At 43.5% G+C, this 20,789-nt stretch overlaps 1 protein-coding gene across 2 annotated transcripts in view; it reads left to right on the top strand.

Moving 5' to 3' along the window:
- The window catches only part of LOC135310892 (zinc finger SWIM domain-containing protein 6), an 85,994-nt gene extending 73,783 nt beyond the window's left edge, over positions 1 to 12,211 (top strand). For both annotated transcript variants that reach the window (XM_064440007.1, XM_064440008.1), the window contains 4 exons: positions 1,191 to 1,348; positions 1,796 to 1,959; positions 5,967 to 6,048; positions 9,637 to 12,211. In XM_064440007.1, coding sequence (XP_064296077.1) covers positions 1,191 to 1,348; positions 1,796 to 1,959; positions 5,967 to 6,048; positions 9,637 to 10,499 — 1,267 coding nt within the window. In that variant the 3' untranslated portion in view covers positions 10,500 to 12,211. The remainder of the gene's footprint in view (positions 1 to 1,190; positions 1,349 to 1,795; positions 1,960 to 5,966; positions 6,049 to 9,636) is intronic.
- Positions 12,212 to 20,789: the final 8,578 nt, after the last annotated feature.

The raw sequence follows: 20,789 nt of genomic DNA, 5'->3' as shown, positions 1-20,789 counted from the left end.
TGTGGACTGCTATCAAAATGGTGGTGATGGCAGATGCAGACACTTTCTATTCCATGTCTGTCTGCATTCCTCGTCACTTCTCAAAATTTCTCATAAAGAAGGTTGGTTACTCTTTCCATTCACACCAAAGTGATAGTTCAGTGTACAAAGCACTCCTGATACAAACCAAATGAAAAGCTAACTAAAACTAAATGTTGCTTTGAGGGGGGGAAAGAAGAAAGCAAACATGAAGATTAACTGTATGTCTCATGTTTGTGAAGTGGAATGGATCAGAAGAGGGAAATTTGAGCCTCTCTTCCTCCATGGCATTGGTGAAATATTTCCACGTAGAAATCTGTGCAGTTGCTCATGCTTTTAGAAGTGGAGCATATTTCTTTCTTTACTTGAACATTTAGCAAAGAAGTTAAATTCCCAAGACTACAGCCAGTTGCTCTTCAGACATAAGTGTTTAGTGTCAGCCTATACACAAGTCTACACAGGTCATTGACCCATGATGGCAACTCTGGAGTGTTTTGCCCCTCTGTATTAAAAATCATCTGTTGCTGTTTCATGGTTTTTTAAATCCTCTTTTAGTGTGTGGAACACCAAGTGTGAAAACAATGGAAACTGAGACCATATTTTTTTCATATTAGCATGCACATTATCAAATGTTGGTAGGCTAGAGTTTAAAGACTTTAAAAAGTAATTGATATTTGAACAGCAAAATGTCCTTTTTGGTATGTCTGAATTTATTGCAAAGTTGAAATCCGAATGACTTGTTGAATATCCCTCTTCCTTACTTTGAACATTTGCAAGTAATGAAAGTATATTCCAAATATTGGAAAATATTTACATGTTCTCAGTATGATGGAGAACTACTCCAGTTTCCTTCCTGAGGGCTATGGTTCAAAGACTGAAACAAGGCAGGGGAAAAAAGCTTCAACTCTATGGATCATGCAGAAAGTCTCTACTGCCTTGGCTAATGGATGCCTTAATTGCCCTGTGAATTCCTGCAGATGCCCACTGATGTAGGCAAGTTTGGCAAATTGACTTTTAAGATTCCCCAAGAAAAGAAGTGGTTTTCCAATATCTCTATACCCAAAACTGCGTATTTCATAAACAAAGTCAAGTGTTCTTGCAGCTTTAGTTTTGCTTATGAGTGAACTAATATAATAATGAATTAATGAAAGAGGATTTCTTCCTTATTTCAGGTTGCTAGTATTGGAATCTACAGCTCCTTTGGGAGCTGTGTCCCGCTCGCACCACATTGCATCAGTTGTTCCAAACCAGTATCCCCGCTGGTTCACCCTAAGTCATATCGAATCCCAGCAGTGTGAGCTGGCATCGACCATGCTAACAGCGGCCAAAGGTACATTGCTGTCAGTTATGTACTCAACTAAGTGTATGCTTTTAATACTGCATGGAATAAACATTATAAAACTTGTGTTTAAACCTGTCACTTAATTTTCTAGCAAAGTGGTTAAACTAGCTAGATGGTAGCCAGATGGGCTTGATTTGAGGCTGATGAGACAGCTTTTTGTTCTTCTGACACACAATATAGACTGAAACCCAGGAGTGGACAAATCACTTCTAAAATTCACAAATCAGGATGACTTTTAGCCATGTACTACACTAACACCATCAGGCACTAGAGGAGTTTGTGCTGTCTTGTATCTTTTGTTCATGTGATTTAATTATGAAAGCTTTATAAAAAACAAAATGTGTATAACTGAAACATCATACTATTGTGTAGCAATGGCAGGCTCAATTATAATGCATCTCTGAATGTTTTGGTGATTCTGTTTACATCTTGCAGGTGATGTTCGGAGGCTGGAAACAGTGTTAGAATCCATCCAGAAAAATATCCACTCCTCATCACACATCTTCAAACTTGCCCAGGATGCATTTAAAATAGCAACGCTCATGGACAGCTCGCCAGACATCACTCTTCTGAAAGTTTCTCTGGAGCTGGGTCTTCAGGTATTTCCCTTATTCATTATTACTACAGTAGAAGACAGGAATTTGACCCTGTGTTGGCAGGTACAGCTCTTTAAGCCACTGAGGACCATACCCTCTTTGGGCTCTGTCTGGAATGTTTAGATTTTGTTTTCTGATGTAAAGTGCAGTTGACTGATAAACACAGAGCAAGGGTCTGCGCAGCCCCTTTATGCCATTTGAATGGAAGAGCGAGCTGGGAGCAGCTGGCTGCAGGGCACTCCTTTGTTCAGGTGTGAGAGGACCAATGCAATGAGTTCAGGAGTATATGTAGGGGTGGCTAGAGAGCAAAATTATTCTGCTTGCCAGAAATGCACTTTTGCAGATCTTTTGCATGGCCTTGAGGGGTTTCTTATCATTCTTCCCATCCTTCCCTTCCTTTCCCTCAAATGAAATTTGGTAGGTGCTTGTTGAATTACTAGAGAAAGCCAAGGTCAACCATAATGACTTGTTTCTAAGGCAGACTGTGCTAACAGCAGCCCTCTCACTTCCTTCATCAAATCCTGCACTCCACAAGCTGTGGGCTGGTCATCTGTATCAGACTCAGCTTGATGTGTACAAGAACCTCAGATCAGTTTTCAGGCTCTTTGGAGAGGCTTTACAAGCTAAAAGGCGACAGCTAAGTTTTTAGGTATCTGGAGTAATATTGCCTTACACTGATGAATCTTGGAGTTTACACAATTCATTTCAACAAAATTAAATCTTTTCATCCATCTTCAGGGAGTTCTTAAAAACAACAAAAAAAGCCAAACAAAAAAAATGCAAAGATCAGAAAACCATTTATTACTTTACTTCAGTAAACAAAGCTCCAAAGACTTCTGGGGAAAGGATATTACCCAAGTTGCTTCTCATGCCAAAGAAAGGTACTATTTGCCTATTCTAGACTTTTAGAAGCTAAAGTCTTTAATCAGAAAGATGAGAAAGATGAGTCTTTAATCAGAAAGATGAGGCTTTGTTAGCCTTTCTTATTCCCAGGGTTGCTGTGGAAATCTGCTTCTTTTTTTCACATCTTGGTATGCTTCTGTCTTAAATGTTGGTTGCTGTTTCTTGCATCTCTTATGGGTAGTGAGATCTTCTGTTCTAGACTAAGAAATTCTTATTATTAAAAAAAAAATCAGGACAAAGTCAAGGTTATTCTCTGTGGAAGAGAGCTTGGCTTTCAGATAAGCTATGTAATTACTAGGGGCTTCTTGTCATTTTCAGACTTACTAACGTGTTGAGAAGCTCCCTTCAATTGAGAGCACAGATCTTGGATAGAACTTGGACAGATCTGGAACTCCCTTTTAGAAGAGGTGGCTTAAGAATGTATTGAGCAGAAGTTAAATAGCTCTTTGGCTACATGGGCTACAGTATAAATTAACTTCAGCTCCTCCTTGGTCAAGACATCAATATATGCTTTATTTGAAATCCTTGGGATTTTTTTATAATCAGTAAAGGGCTCCTCTCTTTGTGCTCTCAGCTTGTCAGTTTAATCAAATGAAAGTGTCATGGTTTCAGCTGGGATAGAGTTAATTTTCTTCACTCTAGCTGGTATAGTGCTGTGCTTTGAAATTAGCATGGAAAAAAAAACCTGTTGAGATAACACACAGATGTTTAGGCTGTTGCTGGGCAGCGCTTATACTAGTCAAGGACATGTCTAGCCTCCCATGCTCTGCTGGGTGCACAAGAAGCTGGGAGGGGAGGGGGCACAGCTAAGAGAGCGGATTCAAACTGACCAAAGGGATATTCCATATCATGTAACGTCATGCCCAGTATGCTACCTGGGAGGGGCTGGCCGGGGGAGGGAGGGAGCAATCGCGGCTCGGGGACAGGCAGCGTCGGTCGGCAGGTGGTGAGCGGTTGTATCGTTCGTGTTTCTGCGGTTTTTTTTCCTGTTTTCCCTTTCCTTCCTTTTCCCTTTTATTATATTAACATTATTGTCATTATTATCATAATCATTTATCATCATCATTCTATTGTAGTTATTAAACTGTGCTTATCTCAACCCACAAGTTCTTTTGCTCATCCGATTCTCTTCCCCATCCATCCCACGGGGTGGGGGGGGTGTGAGCGAGCGGCTGCGTGGTGTTCAGTTGCCAGCTGAGGCTGAACCACGACAGAAAGGAGCCTAATTCTAGAATAGTTCAAGTTAAGAAACTTTTCCAGGTCAAGAAACTAGACATAGTATTGGTTTTTGCTCTCAGGTTAGGACTGTCTACACTGGAGCTGCTGTTATGCCCACTATGCATGCTGAAGGCTCTTGTGACTGATGATCCTTTTAGACCACCACTGTGAGGGAAGCCATCAGAGAAGATTTTCAGAGTAGTCATCATCCACTGCATTTTTTTTTTACCTCCTTCCCTCCCTCACCAGTAGCAGAATTCAGTCAATAACCCTGTATTTTCTCTTGGATTCACTCTACTTGGGGGAAGCTGAAAATTCATCTTGGATATTGGAAGAGTGTTAGCCTTCAATTTGTGTGTGCATCTATATAGGAAGTCACCTAGACTCTCTTTGATGGAGAGAATAGGACAGATACTTGCAGTCCAAAGCATTTTGACTTGGGGATGCTTGTTTTTCTCCCAGAAAGACTTCAAGCAAAGGCTGGTTCCATAATTTGTTAGCCATATTTTCATATTTTAAAATGTGTTGTGTTGCTTCTCACAGATCAGTTTGCTTTCTCTCAAAATGCTGTTCTCCAATCTAGCACTTATATTACTGTATAGTCAAAATGATACCACGATGTCTGAGGCCAACAAAGCTGGCCTTATGCTGTAACTTTGGGTGATGTACAACCAATCACCAAGCTCCCAAGGTGTGAATGTTTGGAGGCCAGCATGGAATCAGTGATGACTGTTTATAACCAGACTTCTTAAAAATCATCTGTGCATTTGGGCTCCTCAGCAGTATTTCCATCTTATTAATTATCCTATCTACAGCTTAGGACTAAAGGAGGTGGCAGGAGTAACAAATATGACAGAGGGCTACATGCCACTTTGAAGTCACCTTAGAATTGGGGGGGGGATATGGGTTGAGAACCCTCTTACAAATGCTGCCAACTCGAAGCTGTTTTATGAGTGCATTTTATGAGTTAACATGTAAAGATCATCGCTGAAAGCTCTGATTGACCTATTACGCTCTCTAATTGCTACAAATAGTAATACCATAGTATGATCACTGATATTGTAAGGGGAAAACTACTTGCTTTCTTCATCTAGATGTCTGTGAGGTCTGTCCAGTTAGCTGAAACAAGCTTTCCATGCAATTTCCATGCAGTGTTTATTTTACTGCATAAACATATTTGCCCACATTTTGAGAAACAACATAGGCAATAACTGCAAGTGATATAAAATATGGGCACTGCAGTCAGAGCTTGAAGTCCTTTTTCTATGATTCTGATGTTTTTACGACGGAACTTCTTCGCAGGGACTCCTTGTTCAGAGAGAGAAATCACCACTGTGGACTTACTAATAATATCTGGATATATCTGGAAGTGTGTGTGTACATATATCTTTGCAGCGTAAGCAGCTAGTCAAATCACAGTACACTCTAACTCCTGTCTGTATTGTTGAAGTCAAAGAAAAAAATGAAGATGGGGGAAAAATTAGATGGGTTAGTTTGCCCAACAAGAGTTGACACATTTCCACTTTAAAGACTAACATACATAGAAGGAGGAGACACACTATAACTTACTTTGAATAACTGGTAATTGGGCTTTTTTGTTGGTTGGGGGGGGGGCTTGGTTTTTTTTCTTCTCCCCCAATAAAACAGAATTTCTCCTCTAGCCTTGAAGGACCTGCAGTTGGAATTACTCTCTGTATGCTCTTCTAAGATAGCTGAGCAGTATTTGTCAAGTCTTTTGACAGATCAGCTAAAAAGAGGTAATAGACCGGAGAGGGCAAGAGGCTGCCATTTTGAACCTCAGTGTATTTGAGTAACTTAAATCCCCATTGGTATATTGTCTTGGTTTTGCAATAGGATTAATTTTTATTTTGTTTGTGTTGTTTTAACAGGTGATGCGGATGACGCTGTCAACACTGAATTGGCGACGGCGGGAAATGGTGAGGTGGTTAGTAACATGTGCAACAGAAGTAGGTATGTTCTAAGATGCTTCTTGGGCTCCTGCCAAAAGGCAGCTAATCTTAGAGGGCTTGATCTTGTTTGTCAACACCTAGGCTCTTGTCGTGGTTTAGCCCCAGCCAGCAACTAAGCCCCACACAGCCACTTGCTCACTCCCCCCTGGTGGGATGGAAGAGAGAATCAGAAGGGTAAAAGTGAGAAAAATTGTGGGTTGAGATAAAGGCATTTTAATAGGTAAAGCAAAACAGTAATAGTAATAATAACAATAATAATATAATGAAAAGGAAAAGCAAAAGCTGTGCGTGCAAGCAGAAAAACCCAAGGAATTCATTCACTACTTCCCATCAGCAGGCAGGTGTTCAGCCATTTCCAGGAAAGCAGGGCTCCATCAAGCATAACAGTTACTTGGGAAGACAAACGTCATCACTCCAAACGTCCCCCCCTTCCTTCTTCTTCCCCCAGCTTTATATACAGAGTATGACATCGTATGGTATGGAATAGCCCTTTGGTCAGTTTGGATCAGCTGCCTTGGCTGTGTCCCCTCCCCTCCCAGCTTCTGGTGCCCCTAGCAGAGGAAAAAGTCCTTGACTAGTATAGGCACTACTTAGGGACACTTAGCCTTAGCCGCTACTTAACAACAACTAAAACATCAATGTGCCATCAGCACTATTCTCATACCAAATCCAAAACACACTATACCAGATGCAGTGAAGAAAATTAACTCTATCCCAGCCAAAACTAGCACAGCTCTGCAAATGTCTTCCACTTTCTGTTCATCTATAAAATTCCTTTGGTTAGAAGACATTAATTATCGCAATGATGAGTGAGTTTTTTGAGTATGTGATAGAATAGGCACAGGCCAAGTGAGACAATAGTTAAGTAATGCAGTGTGACTTCTTTTCCCTGCAAGGTAGGGACATGCATAACCTCATGGGAAATAACCCAGATTTCCCCTTGTCCCCTCCATGTTGGGTTTGGGTTTGAGGCTGCAGCAGAGAAAAGGCTCCTGATTATGGCCTGTTACACTATGCTACAACTTTGCTTGCTCTGAAAGGTGAGGATCCAAAAAACTGGTGAGAGCACTATCTGGTCAGCTGTGGGGAAGAGGAACCAGAAAGCAGGTGAATGAAATGCTGAGGATGCCTCCCACTGTGTGGCAGACAAGATCTCATGAAGGGATTCTCATTGCTTGTTGTTTGGTTTTTGAGAGGGTCTTTTTTTAAGCCCCTGGGTAAATCCAAGCTTAGAGTGTAATGCATCTTTGTTATGTGTCTATGACATTGTGCAGGCCTCTTACCTGCCCTGGAAAGCAAACCAAACACTAATGCACCCATCCTTAACCACAAAAGGTGAAAATAAGGTGGGAGCAGAACTAGCCTCATACTTAGAGGATAGCAGTAGGAGAATAGTGCACTTAGCAGGACATTATGTTCATTTCTGGGCTTTGCCATAAATTTCTTGTGTGTCTTGATGAGGTGTCCCTTAGCTTCTATATTCCAGTTTGCCATCTGCAAGATGAGGGTACAGAATCTGGAAGTGAATATGAGGGCATTAAAAACTGTGTAGCTGAAAAAAAAATAATCAGCAGCTGTAGCAGTGAGGACAATATAAGTACTATGATAAGGGAGCAATTTTAATTATCACTAAAGGTATTTTTGGAAAGTATGCTTCCCTACTCTATTTACTCCTTTTTTATACATCTGAGTTGGATTGTATTGCATAGATGTTTCATGAATTTCAGAACTTCAAAGGATTGTTGTGCTGCTTATTCTCTGGATTAGTTTATTCTTTGCTTTATGCTTAACTGGGAAATTAATGTTGTCAGTAGCATGGGAAAATACAGCTTGCCTTTGTATGCCCTCAGCCAGAAAATGGTTTGTGTCTGCAAATTTTCATGCAATGCTCTTGTTTTATTGCTTTTATATATTTGCTAAGGTAATTATTACTGAGGTTATCTTGCAGATATTAGTGCCTGAGTATTATTTTGTGCAGTTACATACTGGCAACCAAAATGCTGGTTTCAATACTGCTTTAAATTAGTTTACATACTCTAATAGAAGCATCCCATAAAGAACCTTTAATGTCATGCCAAGTACTCTTGAGACTTAATCAAGCTGATAAAAAAAGGAATCTGTTTATTTGAATGAAGATCTGGTATTTTCTGACTATGCTGAATTTTTGCACAAGAAAACATCAGAGTTCCACACTTCTGGGTGTGGTTTAGGTGGGCTCACAGATGTGTGTAAACTGCCTGTGGCAGTAAGAAGACACTCCAGCTATAAGATTCAATTTATGGAACCCATTAGTCACTGTTTCCCCCTTCTCTCTCTCTCCTCCCCACCCCCACCCCACCCCCAACAGGAATAAAGTGATACTAAGGATAATATCTATTTGAGATAATATCCAGTAGTGCATATTACTCAGAGTATTTCCCTAATAAGGATCTTGATGTTCAGGTGCATATGAATTTGATAAAAGATGTATCTGAAAAGCCTGTAGGGAAGGGGTGGGGGTTGGGAATTTTTTTTAAGGTGTGCTTAGTATTAAATGCCATGGTATTCTATTAAACGTGGCATTTAGCATGCTTTCATATTCTACTGTGCATGCACTGTACCTTGAGATGCACATTGAGAAAAGAAGTTAAAATTGCCTTTTAAATGTTCAGTGTTGTCGTGGTTCAGCCCCAGTCGGCCAACTAAAAACCATGCAGCCGCTCGCTCGCTCCCCCCACCCCTATGGGATGGGGAAGAGAATTGGAAGAGCAAAAGCAAAAAAAAAAAACTTGTGTGTTGAGATAAGAACAGTTTAATAATTAAAATAAAATAATAATGACAATAATTATTATGATAATAATAACAATAATGATAATATAATAAAAAGGAAAAGGGAAAAGGGAATAAACCAGAAACACAAACAATACAACCGCTCACCAGCCGACCAACGCTGCCGGTCCCCAAGTCGCAATTGCTGCTTCCCTCTCCCGGCCAGCTCCTCCCAGTTAAGATACTGGGCATGACGTTACATGATATGGAATACCCCTTTGGCCAGTTTGAATCCGCTCTCTTAGCTGTGCCCCCTCCCCTCCCAGCTTCTTGTGCACCTGGCAGAGCATGGGAAGCTAGAAAAGGCCTTGACTAGTACAAGCACTACCTGGCAACAACTGAAACATCTCTGTGTTATCAACATTGTTTTCAAACTAAGTCCAAAGCACAGCACTATGCCAGCTAGAGTGAAGAAAATTAACTGTATCCCAGCTAAAACCATGACAAGTGAGAGGGCTGCTTTTGAGCGGTGAGGAGACCAAACGAGCCAGAACTTGTTATCCAAATTGTCTTAGACAACAAATAAAACAGCTCAATTGGCGCACCAGGAGATTAAAGCTTATCTTGCAGGCTTTTTTGTTATTATCTGCATTTCAGTGATTGCTACAGTGTTTGCACAGTAGCCTTTGTTTTAACGTACTTTTCCAGCAATGTTATCTGGTTTAGCCCTTCTTGCTGAAGCACTGGCAACCTCTTAGACTTTGAAAATGTAATCTCTTGCTGAACATCTGTATCTGCTAGGTTTTATCAGTTGTGGCTAATCCTTTCTTTCTCTCCCCAGGTGTTTACGCACTGGATAGTATCATGCAAAACTGGTTTACACTTTTCACTCCAACAGAAGCCACTAGTATTGTTGCTACAACAGTGATGTCCAACAGCACCATTGTCCATCTGCATCTGGACTGCCATCAGCAGGAGAAGCTGGCTGGCAGTGCTAGGACGCTTGCTCTACAGTGTGCCATGAAGGATCCTCAAAACTGTGCCCTCTCTGCACTGACCTTATGTGAAAAGGATCACATAGCTTTTGAGACTGCTTACCAAATTGTTCTAGATGCTGCTACAACCGGCATGAGCTACTCGCAGCTTTTTACTATAGCACGATACATGGAGCACCGTGGTTACCCCATGCGGGCCTACAAGCTGGCCACTTTGGCCATGACGCATCTCAACCTGAGTTACAATCAGGACACACACCCTGCCATTAATGACGTTCTGTGGGCATGTGCGCTCAGCCACTCCCTTGGGAAAAATGAGCTAGCTGCTATAATACCTCTGGTGGTCAAAAGTGTCAAATGTGCAACAGTACTGTCAGATATTCTGCGTAGGTGTACTTTGACCACTCCTGGCATGGTGGGACTTCATGGAAGGAGGAACTCAGGTAAGCTCATGTCACTGGACAAAGCCCCTTTAAGGCAACTCTTGGATGCCACGATCGGAGCCTACATTAATACAACTCATTCACGTCTCACTCACATCAGCCCGCGACACTATAGTGAGTTTATAGAGTTCCTCAGCAAGGCCCGAGAGACCTTCTTAATGGCTCATGATGGTCACATCCAGTTTACACAGTTTATTGACAACCTAAAACAAATCTACAAAGGCAAAAAGAAACTGATGATGTTGGTTCGTGAGCGGTTTGGTTGATGAAAATACGTGAAGAGGAGAAATGGTTTGTTTTTACTTGAGCCTGCCTTTGTATCCTTTTGAACTTAAAGAAACAGAGCCACACCGGTATCATATGTGTACAGTTATATTGAGTTTGCAAACTAAACTGTCATGTTGTGAAATTTTGTGTGTTTAATTTTTTTCCTTTTTTCTGTTTTGTGTGAGAGAGAGGTTAAAAAAAGTTTGGTTTACACTGAGTATATGTTGTCAAGTGGCAAAAGCCCACATCGCTCTCCTGTTCTTTCTGTATATGTTCACAGCCTCAAAAACAAATATATATTGCAATGGCTTTAAAAACCAAACAAAACACCTCCATCCTGTGATAAGTACCTCAAATGGATTCAGCTTTACTCCTTTGTAACTCATCCTTACATTTCAGCATATTTGAACAAACCAACAAATTAAATACTAATAGTTAAAAGGCTGACCACGTGGCTTTGCCGTGCTGTTCATCCAGAAGCATGGCACACAATGCTTGTGCATGTGGAAACTTAGCAACTGTCAACATACATTCTCAGGGATTTATCAAAAAAAAAAAAAAAAAGAAAAAGAATGAGAGCATTTATTGTACTGTATATATATTATAGTATATGTCTGAATAGTGAAAAATATAACATTAACTTATTACAAAAATCTATGTAATGCAAAATACTTGAAGCTGCAGTAGCTTGGTTTTAAACAAAAAAGAAAACCTATCTGAAGGACTAATGTGCGCCTTGCTTCATGGTTGGCTCAGGTGGTGAACTATATGCTGGGCATCTATGCAGAGCCACCTTTTGGATTGCATGGTTGGACTGATACCTATTGGGGAAAATTTAATATATATATTTATACAACCCATGTATACATATATATGTATACACACATACACACATGCTTGTAACAGGCATTATAGTAAAGAGGGACAACAAAAAAAATACACGGCCAGAGCAGCAAGCCTTAGCATTAAGAATACAGTATGCCAGAACTGGGGTTTGTTTCTCCTAGCCTAGGAAACTTAAAGAAATATCCTTTTTGACACAAAATGCAAAATTATTGACATGATACATTAGGCCTTTGCAGTGAGCTAATAATAAGCTAAACTTTGTGCACAAATATATATATTTTATATATATTCTGCATAGGTATTTTGACTTTGTGCAGGACAGAAAGTTGTATAGGTATGACTGTTCTACTTTTCTGTTCATTTTTTTAATATATTTTATTTTCTCTAGAGTTACTCAAACAAAAACAGCCTTCTATCTTGCCTTGTCTTAATGCTTTAAAATAACCAAACTGGATATCTAACTACCAAACCGTTCATTATATTATTAAATACCAACTTTGGTTACAGTATAGTGTCTTTACTTTAGCTGACGGTTCTGTATCCTTGTGCTTTTTAAAGCAGCTTTTATGTTTTGGTGCAAAAGTTGTCCAGTGTCTCTTGTTCCCTTCATTAGAGAACATGCTAGAGGTATGTTTGTAGGTATTTTTGTTTAGAAAAAACTATTTCGTGCTCTCCATTTTATTTATTATAATAAGTTAAAAGGTTGTACTTCATCACCCATGTAAACATGCTCATGAAGGTGAAAGTAATTAAGATTTGATACACTGATATAAATTTATTTATGTAACTAAATCACTGTTTTATAAACTTGTTAATGATCAACATTTTTTTGTTTGTTTTGATTAAAATTAGTTTTTTGAAAGTTGATTCTGCTTCCTTTATGGTGTCTGTTACTGGAGTTGAATTGTGTATGGATAGTTCATAGATCTGAAATGCCCAGCTTGCAATTTTGGTGCATTATGGTGATAAGCAATATGACCACCAAGACCAGGAAAGAAATGTTTTATTCCTCAAAAATCTGCTGAGGAATGGTAGTATTTGCAATTGCAACAGTTCTTTTGCTGGTGGAAGAAGACCTGGTGTGTCAGCGGGACTAAATGCTGCCTGTGACTGAAGATGTGTGGCCTATGCAACAAACCATAAGCCTTGACGTATTGCCCTGGTGGGACAGAATAGTGTGTGGGGGCATGTTCCCACTCAGTCGATTATTTGGATGACCATGAGAGTTGAGATGTGCTGCAAATATGTACAAGGACAGTTCTTGCTGTTCTTTAGCTTTTCTAAAGCATTTTGTGTATTCTGAACTGTGCAGCTCACTCCACCCACCATGGAGTTCCTGCTCACCAGCTGACAGCCAACATTTCTGCTTTTTTGGAGCCTTTGCTCTGTGAGATCTGTGTAAGTTTTCCAGCCCTCAGTGAATAATGGGATACAGCATGGCTGAAAATTGAAGACGAGCTTTCTGCTTTACCAAGATATGTATCATCTTAGGTATGTTATATGATGTCATATTTGACTACATGCTCTGAATACCTTCACTTTCTTTTTTTAGTATCTTCAGCTGAAAAAAGAATTAGCATGCAGCAAGCAACTATCAGAGATGCCAGTGTACCCATGAATTCTGACAGTGAGACTTGTGTCACTGGAAGATTAAGGAGGAAAAGGTCTGAATCTTTGCACAGCTTGTCATGTAAAATATGAGTCTTTACCAAGCCTTGCAAACAGCTGAGTTGTCCTGACCTGGTAGTACTAATGTTCTGTAGCTTCTGCAAATTCTATCCCTTCCAAGTATTAAATCCTCATTATGTGTTTGCTTCATTACGTTGTCCTAGATTAATTTTCTGCTACAGACAATAAGGAATGAGAAGGATACTCTATTCTGTAATATGGTTTGCATGGGTGTTGGGGTTTTTTCGCCTCTTACAAATAATTCAGTATTATGGATATTGTGGATTACGTAGATTGCAAAACTGAATCCTATTTGAAGACAAAGGCTTTCGAATTAAATGCGGTCTTGATGATTGCCCCCTGCTTTTGACAAGCTGTCATGGTTTTAGCTGGGATAGAGTTAATTATCTTCACTGTGGCTGGCATAGTGCTGTGCTTTGGACTTAGTATGAAAACAATGTTGCTAACACAGAGATGTTTCAGTTGTTGCTGGGTAGTGTTTATACTAGTCAAGGCCTTTTCTAGCTTCCCATGCTCTGCCAGGTGCACAAGAAGCCGGGAGGGGAGGGGGCACAGCTGAGAGAGGGGGTTCAAACTGGCCAAAGGGATATTCCATATCATGTAACATCATGCCCAGTATGTTAACTGGGAGGAGCTGGCCGGAGGAGGGAAGCAGCAATCGCGGTTCGGGGACCGGCAGCGTCGGTTGGCGGGTGGTGAGCAGTTGTATCGTTTGTGTTTCTGGTTTATTCCCTTTTTCCCTTTTCCTTTTTATTATATTATCATTATTGTTATTACTAAAATAACCATCATTATCATTATTATTTTAATTATTAAACTGTTCTTATCTCAACCCACAAGGTTATTTTTTTGCTTTTGCTCTTCCGATTCTCTCCCCCATCCCACAGGGATGAGGGGAGTGAAGGAACGGCTGCGTGGTGTTTAGTTGCCGACTGGGGCTGAGCCACGACAGTCCATTTTGGCGCCCAAAGTGGGGCATGAAGGGTTTGAGATAATAACAGTTGCTGGTCCCAGCATTGATTCATCTGTTCTCAATAATAGCTTATCCGATCTACACCATGCTTATTGTAAAGTACACGTTAAAAAATGCTGTTGGTTTTTGTAGTTTGCTGTGCTCTGCAGTGATTAGAGATGTTTTGCCTCGGAGATTTGTTATTAAAACACTGGCCTTGACCGTTACCGATTATTTGGGTCTTGCACGGAAGCTGTTACTGTACTTTGGCTACCACCTCATGGAGACAATTAGCAATTATACCTCCTCCTCTGAGAGTTTTTTTATGGAGGTAATACAGAACGGCACCTTAGCTACCATCTTCTATAATGTCTCCTCCTTCATTACAACAACTTTTCAGTACCTTGAACATCCCTGGGTAGTTAAGATACATCTGTTGGTATTGCTTTGGCAGGTGGTTTCAGCTCTGTCATGGTTAATAAGCAATTTAAGAATATCATCCAGAGATCTGCCCCAAGGATCGATAGCTATGCGTGGCAGGGTATGTGGGATAGTATGGGCAAATGCCTAAGACGGTGGGCACCCCCAGTGTTGTGGGACTTCACCCCTGAACAAGTGCAGAACCCCGAAAAATTAGCAGAATATTTGGAGGAAGTATGTTGTCACCCAGGCAATCCCAGAGAGATACAAATCACTGCAATGTGCTGGGGCCTGGCCCATGCCTATCGAGCCCTGTTTAACACCATTCAGTACCCCCAAGGGGACGAGAAGGCCTCTGGATCTAAAAAGACAAAGAAAAGGAAAGCGACGAGCACAGCGGCCACTCAAACCCCCACGACAGACACTGCAGCTAATCCAACCCCGGTGACAAGCGTTGCAGCTGAATCACAGGACCAACCTGTGCCAGTATCAGTCGCCCCTATACACAAGAATAAATCTTGGAAGAGAAAGTCAACTTGTTTAGAAAGAGACGATGAAGAAGCAGGGCCATCACGAGGAGAGGAGGAGGAAGAGGAGGAACTCATACAAGAAACTGAAACTACCCGATCCCTATCCTTGAGCGAGTTGCGGGATATGCGAAAAGATTTCGGCCGTCGTTCAGGTGAACACACTGTCACCTGGCTGCTCCAATGCTGAGATAACAGGGCCAGCAGTCTGGAATTAGAGGGGAAGGAAGCCAAACAACTGGGATCCCTTTCTAGGGAAGGGGGCATTGACAAAGCAATTGGGAAAAAAAACACAAGCACTCAGCCTCTGGAGGCGACTCCTGTCAGGTGTGAGAGAAAGGTACCCCTTCAAGGAAGATATTGTATTTCGCCTAGGAAATTGGATGACCATGGAGAAAGGTATCCAGTATCTGAGGGAACTAGCCGTGCTTGAGGTGATTTATAGTGACTTAGATGATCAACAGTCATCCAAAGATCCAGATGAAGCACACGACCCATGTGGCGGACGTTTGTACGGAGCGCACCATTGACGCATGGGAACTCATTGGCAGTAATGTCCTGGAGAGATGACGAGGCACCAACGGTGGCGTAGCTGATTGATAAACTCTGGAAGTATGAAGCAAATCTCTCTTCCTCCTTTGTCTCGGCTGTAGAGAAACTGTCCCGGGAGGTCCAGCAACTCAAAGAAGATAAGTCTTACTCCCCACCGGTACGGACCCGTATCTCAGCCATTAGGAGTAAGCGTCCCTTTGGTCAAGAGAAAGGATACAAACGACGGGGGACCCTGTGGTTTTACCTGCATGACCACAGAGAAGACATGAAGAAGTGGGATGGAAAACCTACCTCGACCCTAGAGGCACGGGTACGTGAGCTGCAAGGAAAAACAGTCATTCAGGGGAGTTACTCCAGGAAAACTGCTGCTCCAGTTTCCAGTAAGCAATTCCCCAGACAGAGGAGCAGAAGCACTGATTTTCTTTCTGATCTTAACAGAGACACTTGTGAATCGTATTTACAGAAACTGAGTGACGAATACTATGATCAGGAATAGAGGGACTCTGCCTCCAGCCAGGTGGAGGAAAGGGATAACCGGGTTTATTGGACTGTGTGGCTCCGATGGCCTGGCACATCTGACCCACAGGAGTATAAAGCTTTAGTGGACACTGGTGCACAGTGCACCCTAATGCCATCAAACTATATAGGGGCAGAACCCTTCAGTATTGCTGGAGTGACAGGGGGATCCCAAGAGCTAACTGTATTGGAGGCCGAAGTGAGCCTAACCGGGAATGAGTGGCAAAAGCACCCCATTGTGACTGGCCCAGAGGCTCCGTGCATCCTTGGCATAGACTACCTCAGGAGAGGGTAGTTCAAGGACCCAAAAGGGTACAAGTGGGCTTTTGGTGTAGCTGCCTTGGAGACGGAGGAAACGAAACAGCTGTCTACCTTGCCTGGCCTCTCGAAGGACCCTTCTGTTGTGGGGTTGCTGAGGGTCAAAGAACAACAGGTGCCAATCGCCACCACAACAGTGCACCGGCGGCAATATCGCACCAACCGAGACTCCCTGATTCCCATCCATGAGCTCATTTGTCGACTGGAGAGCCAAGGAGTGATCAACGAGACTCGCTCACCCTTTAACAGTCCCATATGGCCAGTGCGGAAGCCTAATGGAGAGTGGAGGCTAACAGTAGACTATCGTGGCCTGAATGAAGTCACGTCACCACTGAGCGCTGCTGTGCCAGACATGCTACAACTTCAATACGAACTGGAGTCAAAGGCAGCCAAGTGGTATGCCACAAGTGATAGCGCTAATGCATTCTTCTCCAGCCCTTTGGCAGCAGAGTGCAGGCCACAGTTTGCTTTCACATGGAGGGGCGTCCAATACACCTGGAATCGACTGCCCCAGGGGTGGAAACACAGCCCTACCATTTGCCATGGACTGATCCATAATGCATTGGAACAAGGTGGAGCTCCGGAACACCTACAATACATTGATGACATCATCGTGTGGGGCAATACAGCAGCAGAAGTTTTTGAGAAAGGGAAGAAAATAGTCCAAATCCTTCCGAAAGCTGGTGTTGCCATAAAACAAAGTAAGATCAAGGGACCCGCACAGGAGATCCAGTTCTTAGGAATCAAATGGCAAGATGGTCGTAGTCAGGTTCCAATGGATGTGATCAACAAAATAACAGCCATGTCTCCACCAACTAGCAAAAAGGAAACACAAGCTTTTTGGGGCGTTGTGGGTTTTTGGAGAATGCATATTCCAGATTACAGTCTGATCGTAAGCCCTCTCTATCAAGTGACCCAGAAGAAGAATGATTTCAAATGGGGCCCTGAGCAACGACAAGCCTTTGAACAGATTAAACAGGAGATAGTTCATGCAGTAGCTCTTGGGCCAGTCCGGGTAGGACAACATGTAAAGAACGTGCTCTACACAGCAGCCAGGAAGAATGGTCCTACCTGGAGCCTCTGGCAGAAAGCACCAGGGGAGACCCAAGGTTGACCCCTAGGGTTTTGGAGTCGGGGATACAGAGGGTCTGAAGCCCGCTATACTCCAACCGAAAAAGAGATGTTGGCAGCATATGAAGGGGTCCGATCAGCTTCAGAAGTGGCTGGTACTGAAGCACAGCTGCTCCTGGCACCCCACCTGCCGGTGCTGGTCTGGATGTTCAAAGGAAACATCCCCTCTACACAGCATGCAACTGATGCTACATGGAGTAAATAGGTTGCACTGATCACCCAGCGGGCTCGAGTAGGAAACCCCAGTCACCCAGGAATCTTGGAAGTAACTGGAATGTGGTCATGGATGGGTACAGGCTTTTCAGGAAAGACAGGCCAGCAAGGCGAGGTGGGGGAGTTGCTCTTGATGTGAGGGAGCAACTGGAATGTATCAAGCTCTGCCTTGGAGTGGAAGGAGAACAAGTTGAGAGCTTGTGGGTAAAAATTATGGGGCAGGCAAATATGGGCGACACTGTTGAGGGCATTTGCTACAGGCCACCTGATCAGGAAGAGGAATCTGATGAAGCCTTCTACAGACAGCTGGAAGTAGCCTCACAATCGCAGGCCCTGGTTCTCGTGGGGGACTTCAACCACCCTGATATTTGCTGGAAAAGCAACACAGCGAGCCATGCATGATCCAGAAGGTTCCTGCAGAGCATCGAGGACAACTTTTTGATGCAAGTGGTGGAGGAGCCAACAAGGCGAGATGTGCTGCTCGACCTTATCCTAACAAACAAGGATGGGCTCTTTGAGGATGTGAGAGCTGGGGGTAGCCTTGGCTACAGTGACCATGAGATGGTGGAGTTTGGGATACTGTGAGGCAGAAGCAGGGCAGTAAGTCAGGTTACAACCTTGGACTTCAAGAGGGCCAGCTTTGGCCTCTTCAAAGACCTGCTAGGAGGAATCCCAGGGGCTAGGGCTCTGGAAGGCGGGGGCTCCAAGAGAGCTGGTCAATATTCAAGGACCACTTCCTCCAAGCGCAAGATCGGTGCATCCCTAGGAGGAATAAGTCAGGCAGAGGAGCCAGGAGACCTGCATGGATGACCAAAGAGCTTCAAGAGAAAATCAAATGGAAGAAGGAGGATCACAGTATGTGGAAAAAGGGACTGGCCACGTGGGAGGAATATAAGGAAGGCCAAGGCCCACTTGGAATTAAATCTGGCAATGCATGTCAAGGATAACAAGAAGGGCTGCTTTAAATCCATCAGCAGTAAAAGGAAGACTGGGGATACAGCGGGCCCACTGCTGAACAAGGAAGGGGCCCTGGAAATGCAGGATGCAGAGAAGGCGGAGTTACTGAATGCCTTCTTTGCCTCGGTCTTCACTGCTAAGGCTGGCCCTCAGGCATCTCATCCCCCAGAGAAGAGAGGACAAATTGGGACAAAGGAAGATTTACCATCGGTTGAGAAAGACTGGGTCAAAGATCACCTATGCAAACTGGATCCTCGCAAATCATTGGGCCCCGATGGGATGTACCCACAAGTGCTGAAAGAGCTGGCGGATGTTCTTGCTGAGCCACTCTCCATCATCTTTGAAAGGTCATGGAGGACAGGAGAGGTGCCCGAGGACTGGAGGAAAGCAAATGTCACTCCAATCTTCAAAAAGGGCAAGAAGGAGGACCTGGGAAACTATAGGCCAGTCAGCCTGCTCCATCCCTGTAAAGGTGATGGAGCAGTTCATCCTGGAGGTCATCTCCAGGCATGTAGAGGACAAGAAGGTTATCAGAAGTAGTCAACATGGATTCACCAAGGGGAGATCATGCTTGACCAACCTGATAGCCTTCTATGATGGTGTGACTGGCTGGGTCGACAAAGGGAGAGCAGTGGATGTTGTCTATCTTGACTTCAGCAAGGTGTTCGACACTGTCTCCCATAGCCTCCTCACAGACAAGCTAAGGACATGTGGGTTGGATGAGTGGACAGTGAGGTGGATTGAAAACTGGCTCAAGAACAGAACTCAGAGGCTTGTGATCGATGGAGCAGAGTCTGGATGGAGGCCTGTCACTAGTGCTGTTTCCCAGGGGACTGTGATGGATCCAGTCCTGTTCAACATATTCATCAATGACCTGGATGATGGGATAGAGTATAACCTCAGCAAGTTTGCAGATGATACCAATCTGGGAGGAGTGGCTGATACACCAGAAGGCTGTGCTGCCATCCAGAGAGACCTGGACAGGCTGGAGAGCTTGGCCGAGGGGAACCTGATGAAATTCAACAAGAGCAAGTGCAAGGTCCTGCACGTGGGGAGGAACAACCCCATGTACCAGTACAGGCTGGGGGCTGACCTACTGGAAAGCAGCTCTGTCGAGAATGACCTGGGAGTGCTGGTGGACAGCAAATTGACCATGAGCCAGCACTGTGCTCTTGTGTCCAGGAAGGCCAATGGTATACTGGGATGCATTAAAAAGAGTGTGGCCAGCAGGTCGAGGGGGGTTATCCTCCCCCTCTACTCTGCCCTAGTGAGGCCATATTTAGAGTACTGTGTCCAGTTCTGGCCTTCCCAGTTCAAGAGAGGGACCTACTGGGAGAGTCCAGCAGAGAGCTACGAAGATGATCAAGGGACTGGAGCATCTCCCTTATAAGGAAAGGCTGAGAGACTTGGGTTTGTTCTGCCTGGAGAAGAGAAGACTGAGGGGGGATTTCATCAATACTTATAAATAACTAAAGGGTGGGTGTCAGGACAATGGGACTAGGCTCTTTTCATCACTGCCCAATGACAGGACAAGGGACAATGGGCACAAGTTGGAACACAGGAAGTTCCACCTCAATATGAGAAATATCTTCATTACTATGAGGGTGACAGAGCAGTGGAACAGGCTTCCCAGGGAGGTTGTTATGTGTCCTTCCCTGGAGACATTCAAAACTCACATGGATGCATTCCTGTGCCATTTGCTCTAGGTGTCCTTGCTCAAGCAAGGTGGTTGGACAAGATGATCTCCAGATTTCCCTTCCAACCCCTACCATTCTGTAATTCTGTGAAGTGATCATGGACTGGCCAGAAGGCCAAGATTTTGGATTATCTCCAGAGGAGGAGGTGACACGTGCTGAAGAAGCCCCACTGTATAACAAACTGCCAGAAAATGAGAAGCAATATGCCCTGTTCACTGATGGGTCCTGTCGTCTTGTGGGAAAGCACCGGAGATGGAAGGCTGCTATATGGAGTCCTACACGACAAGTAGCAGAAACTCGCCCATGGTCAAGTCCACCCCTCGATCACGAGCCCACCTATATGTTGCATCTCTTCCTGTATGGCCTGAGGTGTCATGGGCCCACCGAGCTAGAAATAGTTCACCCTGACGTTGCCACTCCAGATCCACCTCAGCTACTTTAATCTTGGCAGCCTGATCCACCTGCTGGTTG

This window comes from Phalacrocorax carbo (genome assembly GCF_963921805.1).
Source record: "Phalacrocorax carbo chromosome W unlocalized genomic scaffold, bPhaCar2.1 SUPER_W_unloc_6, whole genome shotgun sequence".
In the NCBI taxonomy this organism is placed as follows: domain Eukaryota; kingdom Metazoa; phylum Chordata; class Aves; order Suliformes; family Phalacrocoracidae; genus Phalacrocorax; species Phalacrocorax carbo.
Note: the sequence above shows the minus strand (reverse complement) of the source record. Positions and strands in the feature narration are given on the sequence as shown.